At 33.1% G+C, this 7,316-nt stretch overlaps 1 protein-coding gene across 1 annotated transcript; it reads left to right on the forward strand.

Annotated features, from left to right (window-relative positions):
* The first annotated feature begins 245 nt into the window (after positions 1-245).
* Positions 246-3,980, forward strand: LOC107646748 (putative methyltransferase PMT27). Its single transcript, XM_016350913.3, has 8 exons — positions 246-1,154; positions 1,247-1,396; positions 1,523-1,793; positions 1,871-1,981; positions 2,071-2,245; positions 2,410-2,676; positions 2,974-3,168; positions 3,770-3,980. The coding sequence occupies exons 1-8, from the start codon at positions 246-248 to the stop codon at positions 3,978-3,980; spliced, it is 2,289 nt and encodes a 762-aa protein (XP_016206399.1).
* The last annotated feature ends 3,336 nt before the right edge of the window (positions 3,981-7,316 follow it).

Consider the following 7,316-nt stretch of genomic DNA (forward strand, 5'->3'; position numbering starts at 1 on the left):
TTTTTGTTGTCTCCCCCACTAATATAGAACCCCAAACTGTCTTAACAAATTTCCTACTCCTACTCCTTTGGATCACTCATACTTCCACAAACTATTTTCCTGCATTTTCCACCGCAAATACCACTAAAATCTCTCTGAAAACTAACACTCTCTCTCTCTCACAAACTGAATTTTTCTCTTTCTTTGTTTTTGCCTACCCTTCCTTCTTCCTTCAAACAACAAGGAAAGGTTTGAGCTCAACATCAATGGCACCAGCGTTTTCGAAGGGACGTGGCAATAAGAGGCCATCATCAACATCTTACACTTCAACCGTCACAACACTAGTCTTCGTTGCACTATGTGTCTTCGGTGTATGGATGGTAGCTTCCAACTCTATGGTCTCATCACCTAAACGCGCAACGATAACCACCCACACCGCCATTGATAACACCGAAGAAGAACTCCTTGAATCCGTAACTAACACCAACAACAACAATGACAACCCAGACGAATCATCTGATCAAACCGTTAACAACAACCAAGATGATTCATCTGACGGCATAACGAAAAGCGAAGAATCTGAATCAAACGAAAATGGTTCATCAGACAATAACAATTCTGATGATGGTGCCCTGTTATCATCAACTCAGAACGAAGCATCATCGGAGTCAAACGAAAATGGTTCATCAGACAATGATAACAACAACCAGATTAAAGCAAGTCAGAAGGATGAAGAAAATCAAGAACAAAGCACCAGTATGGAGTCTCAGAATAATAATGTGGACACCGGTGGAAGCGAAAGCCAAGAACAAAGCTCGTTAGGTAATGACGAACAAGAGAATGAAAAGCAGTTGAGAGAGGATAAAGGGGAAAATGACGATAGTACACAGGAAGCAGAGAAGCCGAAAGCAGAGAAGAAAAGGAAGAAACCATCAAAGCAGGAGGAAGCAAAGGGTGATGATGATAATAACAATGATTTGGAGTGGCATCTATGCAATGTAACTGCAGGATTTGATTTTATACCGTGTTTGGATAATGAAAAGTATCTCAAGTATTCACATAGGAAACACTATGAGCATAGGGAACGCCATTGCCCTGAGGATGCACCTACTTGCTTAGTTCCACTTCCAAACGGTTACAAAGAACACATACCATGGCCTAGCAGCAGAGATAAGGTGACGTCATGTAAAATATTCATATGATGATAATGAGATTTAATTTTCTAATTTCATGGGCTTAAAGATTGTAGTTTTTCTTGTTAAAATAGATATGGTACCATAATATACCACACACAAAGCTGGCAGAGGTGAAGGGGCACCAGAATTGGGTGAAGTTAACGGGTGAATTCTTGACATTTCCAGGAGGTGGCACCCAGTTTATTCATGGAGCTCTCCACTACATTGATTTTCTTCAAAAGGTACGTAGAGTCAAGCATTGAGCATTTGTTGTAAGATAATGTAGTAATTATATTAAGAATGTTGCTATCGTGCCTACATTTAAGTTGGTGAATTTTGAATAGAAGTGGGTAATTGGTGATTTGCAGGCGGAAGCAGGGATTGCATGGGGAAAACACACAAGGGTGATATTGGATGTTGGGTGTGGGGTGGGTAGTTTTGGAGGTTATCTATTTGAAAGAGATGTAATTGCAATGTCATTTGCACCGAAAGATGAGCATGAAGCACAAGTGCAATTCGCCCTTGAGAGAGGGATACCAGCCTTATCAGCTGTCATGGGTACCCAAAGGCTCCAATTCCCCGGTCGCGTCTTTGATCTTGTCCATTGTGCACGTTGTCGTGTACCTTGGCATGAAGATGGTACGCTTTCTTCTTACTATATGTCTTCTTCCTCAACAGTAATGCTACGTCACTAGCAAATATTACTATTTTTTTAGGTGGCTTGCTGCTTTTGGAATTGAACCGCGTTTTGAGGCCAGGGGGTTTCTTTGTTTGGTCTGCTACTCCTGTGTATCAGACGCTCAAAGAAGATGTTGAAATATGGAAGCGTATGATAACAAACCAACTTAATTCTCTTTCTCATTCAAAAAATCATCATTTCTATTATAGGGACTTACGGCGTGTTATTCTCTTGTAGAAATGTCTGCTCTAACGAAAGCCATGTGCTGGGAGCTGGTGACCATAAAAAATGATACATTGAACCAAGTTGGTGCTGCTTTCTTCCGAAAACCTGTGTCCAACGAATGCTATGAGCAAAGGGAGGAAAATGAACCTCCTATGTGCAAAGATGATGATGACCCAAATGCTGCCTGGTAATTTTCGAAATTTCTAATTGCATGCTAAGGATTTTTATATTGACTATAACACTTTAAAAATACTTAAAAGATATATTGTTAAAATTAATATCACAATTTTCTATATTTTTATTTTTATTTTGTAAATAAAAAGTTTTATGAAATATATATTAATATTACAGGTACGTACCACTACAAGCATGCCTGCACAAGTTGCCAGGCGAGAAGAGTGAGAGAGGAGCCGAATGGCCTGAAGCATGGCCGGAAAGGCTACATAAAGCCCCATACTGGTTAAGCGACTCGCAAGTAGGCATCTTCGGAAAACCACTTCCTCAAGATTTTGTCGAAGAAGATCAACGTTGGAAAGATGTTATAGACGAGCTTAGCAATAATGGTGTTAGTTGGTCTAATATCAGAAATGTCATGGACATGCGAGCTGTTTATGGCGGGTACCTACATCTTTATTTATTAAACTTAATTAAACTGCATTAATTAATAATCAAAGCCGAAAAAGAGTCTTAGAATAACGGTTGAGTTGTCTCCGTGTGATCTTAAGATCACAGATTCAATTTGTGAAAACAGCCACTAATATAATTATTAAGTTAGACTGTCTAGATAAAATCCTGTAGATTACGACTCTTTTTTTAGATCTGTGTTAACATTTTTTATTCTCTACCCACTATTATTCCAGTGTTATTAGCGAGAGCATTTTGGGGTAGTTATTAATGTTCAATTTTTTTTTGTAGATTTGCTGCAGCTCTAAGGGATCTTCAACTTTGGGTATTCAATGTGGTGAACATTGATTCTCCGGACACACTTCCTATTATCTATGAGCGTGGTCTAATTGGAATTTATCATGATTGGTGTGAATCCTTTAGCACCTATCCAAGAACTTATGATCTTCTACATGCAGATCAGCTCTTCTCAAAGCTAAAGAATAGGTATCCATTTATCTTCACCAAATACATCAATTTATAAGAAAAATATTATTCAAAATATTAAAGGGGTTTAAGTAACAATATTTCAAGTAAACAAGAAGCATATACTACAATTAAATCAAACTGAGTATTTGATACAAAATTATGAGACCCTAAATTAGGTTACAAACATATGATATTTGAAATAAACTTAGTGTTGTGTAAAAAAAATTACATTTTAGATCGCGTTTTCTGTTAAATCTCTCTTCCTATACCAAACTATTAAATCACATCGTATGCATGAAAGCATTAATATGATAATTCTACTATTTTTATCCATAAAAATTTAAAATATAGACAAAAGACTATAAATAAATCAAATTAGTTTTGTATTTATAAAAAATAAAAAATTGTCAAAATTTAGAATATTATTAACAAATCTACATATAAATAAAATTATTATTTACATATTTTTATCACATAAAAACTATATTTCTTGAATACAAAATTAATTTTATTAATTAAATGATTAAATTTATCAGCATTTTAAAATTTCATAGAAATTTCCTCTTACAACATAGAAATTGAGTCACTCTTTTTTGTTATGTTATTTTGGGTTCTCCAGGTGCAAACTTGCTCCTGTTATAGTAGAAGTTGATAGAATAGTGAGACCAGGAGGGAGCTTGGTTGTCCGTGATGAATCCAACGCCATTAGCGAAGTGGAAAGTTTGTTAAAATCTCTGCATTGGGAAGTAACCTTATCCAAAGACCAAGAAGGAGTGCTCTTTGCCAAAAAAGGGTATTGGAGACCCACCTCTTTTGTATCAGTGTTCTAATCTTTATGATCAAATTTTGCTTCCCACAATATATAGTTACAATATTTTACTGGTGTGTATCATTCACCTACTACACCAATCACTCAATAGATAGAGATTTTACAGTTGTTAGTGTAAAATGACATTGTGTTCAAAGATTTCATTCGGAGTTAGTTAATTTTACTGCTATACATTATTTAATAAAACTAAACTAGTCATCAAATACAAATAGTGTAGTCTTGTATATTAAAGTATTTTCCGAGTTAATTGAACTGGTTTATAAAATATATATGACAACATAAACATCCTTAACGCCATCATGGAACATGCATGTATAATTGCTACTGGACAATAATTCTTAAACCACCGACCTTTTTTTTCTCTCCAAAGTATAGAGATCGAGATTTAGCCGTCCATCTCGTATCGATCATCCGAAATCTTAAAAATCTAATTCTAATTAATTAGGGATAATTTTTGTTGGATAAAATAAATTAATTTTATATCCACCTCCATATTAGAATAATTATAAATGATCACGAGAGAAGTAAATTTGTCAAATTGAATAAAAAAATAAAGAATTAGAAATTTTCACATATTACCAAATTGTCAAAAGATTTGAGAATTTATATTTCATATGATATTTTATACAAAATCTCAGAAAATTCAAGAATGTTATAGGTTTGCTTACAATATGTTAAAAGTGTTTAGAATATAGTAGTCAAATATAAATTATAAAGTTTGATTACATGTTAAAGGCAAATCAAAAGTAATCAACAATAGTGACTAGATATATAGTGGTGAGTCATTATTCATCAAGCTAATAAAAGACAACTAGTGTAACAAGTTGAACTTTTTATAAATTTTATCACTTCCATTCTAAATTTTCAATTCATGCTTAGTTGTTATAAGAATTATTATTTTATTATAAAAATTTATTTATATAAAAATTTTATATGTATATTTTTAATCATTTTTTCATATGAATGAAAATGTATTGAATTATTAAAAATTTTCTTCTATTTAGTGAGTGTGTTGTTGTTGAGTTTGAAAATAAAAAAATAATAATAATATCATTTATGTAAATGAATGATCCTGATGTTAATCAATTATAAAAATTATACTTCTAATTTTTAATATTTAGGAGATGTATTATGAAATTCATCATTTTTTGAATATTAATTAAACAATATATAAAAATTGAGTTTGATTATTATTAACAATTTTAATAATTCTATTAATTAGAGCGCTATTTAATATAAGAATGATAAGTGTCACTTTACATTTCTAAGAATGTAAGTTTTTTCTTCTATAAAAAAAATGATATGAATAAGTCATAGCTTGTCAACTCAGCATATATAAGCCAGTCAATAATTCATTAGATTGGAGCTTAAATGGATTTTGAAATAAAAAATATGTGTGTAATTAGGGCTGGCAATACATATTCTATCTACGGGTATTTAATTCGGCTTAATTCATTTGGATAGGGTAGACTATTCGATCCGCTGTAGGTAGGGCAGAGATCGATCTGGATATATTTACGGGTAGGGTAGGGTAAGGGTTTAGGGTGTACCACCTTACTTTACTTTACCTGCACCCCATATATAACACACATTTTATAAAAATTAAGTATATATACAGTAAAGAGCAACCACTAAACTAATTAGTTAATTTAGTAATTTAGAACATTTATTAATATGTATGAAATTTAGAATGATTGAATTTTATATTTATTTTGAAAAAATTTGATATTTCTGCTGATAAGGTAGAATAGGATTTAGAACTTTAGCATGCAGGTAGAAATTTAGGGGTGGCAATACTACCTGAACCCGCGGGTACCCACCCCGCCCCTACCCGCTCGGGGCGGGTAATTACCCACCCCCGCACCGGGGCGGGTTCTTATGCGGGGCGGGTCGGGGTCGGGTTTAGGTTAAACCCGCCCCTACCCGCCCCGGTATATATAATATATATATAAATATATATATTTTTAATATATAATATATGTAACATATATAAAATAATTAGTAAAATAATTAATAATATTATATCATATATAAATTTTTACTTTAGTTTATGTTATGTATGTAAATGGTGGTTATATAATTTTTAAAATTTTATTTTATTTGTTGGATTTAATAATTATAGGGGCGGGTAGGGGCGGGGCGGATACCCGCAGGGGCGGGTTAGGGTTTAACATTTTACTACTCGCGGGTAGGGCGGGGCGAGTTTCATGCGGGTTTTTTGTAGGGTGGGGCGGGGTCGGGTAGAGCAAAAATCCGCCCCTACCCACCCCGTTGCCATCCCTAGGTAGAATTAGGGTTAAAAGATTCTCAAACTCGCGAGTAGGGTTAGGATAGGATCCGACCCTACCCTACTCTACCCTACCTATTGTCAGTCCTATGTGTAATTCCTTTTTTAAAATTCAATTGTCCAACCTAATAAAGAAGAAAAATAAAAATAAGATTTTAAAATATCTATTTATTAATATATATAATTCAGAGTTATTCTCCACGTACAAGAGTTTTCCAATACAAGTCATATAAGTCATTTATATTCACGCGTTTTTCACGTTTTTCTCCGTGCCTCTTTTTCTTCTTCTTCTTCTTCGTAATTTTTCTCTCTCGTTATCGTCGCCATCAACACCACATCTTCCTCCTCCTTCTCTTCCTCCTTCTTTTTTCATTGAAATTTCTTCTCCTCTTTTTGTTTTCTCTTTCTCCTTCATCATCAGTTATCTCGTTGTTGAAGATAATAAATAATTCAGGTTCAGATTGTCAATTGAATCAAAACGAAATTGATTATTGTTTTGAATCCAAGGCTAAGGTGTGGTTCAATTTAGAAGAAAAATATAGCATTAGAGGAAACATTTTTCTGCAGCAAATTTGGGTATAGTACGAAGATATTTGGGTGTATTTTAAGAATTTTTTGGTGTATTTTTATTCTGATAAGTTCTGTATAATTCAAAATTTTTCTTCTTCCTCCTTCTCATCTTCTATTATTTCTTCTTTTTTTCTATTATCATCACCATCTTCTTCTTCTTTTTTTCTTATTGATCTTTTTTTTATTTTACCTTCTCAAGTTTCTTCTTGTTTTACTCTCTTAACAAGAATAAAAACAAAAAAATCAAACAAAGAAGAAGAAGAAACACATAATGCTACAAAATTACTTGAAAGAGGATGAACTTACATTCATTTAACTAAAAGAAAGAAAGAAATAAGAAAAAAAAAAGAAGAAGAAAAAAAAGCAGTATTAGAGAAAATATTTTTCTATATTTGCAGCAAATTTGGGTGTAACACGAAGATATTTGAGTGTAATACGAAGATATTTGGGTGTATTTTAAAAATTTTTGGGTGTATTTTT

The sequence above is a fragment of the Arachis ipaensis genome, chromosome B1 (assembly GCF_059453495.1).
Source record: "Arachis ipaensis isolate K30076 ecotype BB chromosome B1, ASM5945349v1, whole genome shotgun sequence".
Classification (NCBI taxonomy): Eukaryota; Viridiplantae; Streptophyta; class Magnoliopsida; order Fabales; family Fabaceae; genus Arachis; species Arachis ipaensis.

Excerpts from the sequence above, each read along its gene's own strand:
- LOC107646748 (XM_016350913.3), top strand. The coding sequence starts at position 246 with ATGGCACCAGCGTTTTCGAAGGGACGTGGCAATAAGAGGCCATCATCA. Across the intron at positions 1,155-1,246 it reads GGCCTAGCAGCAGAGATAAG|ATATGGTACCATAATATACC; the intron begins GTGACGTCATGT and ends TTGTTAAAATAG. Across the intron at positions 1,982-2,070 it reads AGATGTTGAAATATGGAAGC|AAATGTCTGCTCTAACGAAA; the intron begins GTATGATAACAA and ends ATTCTCTTGTAG.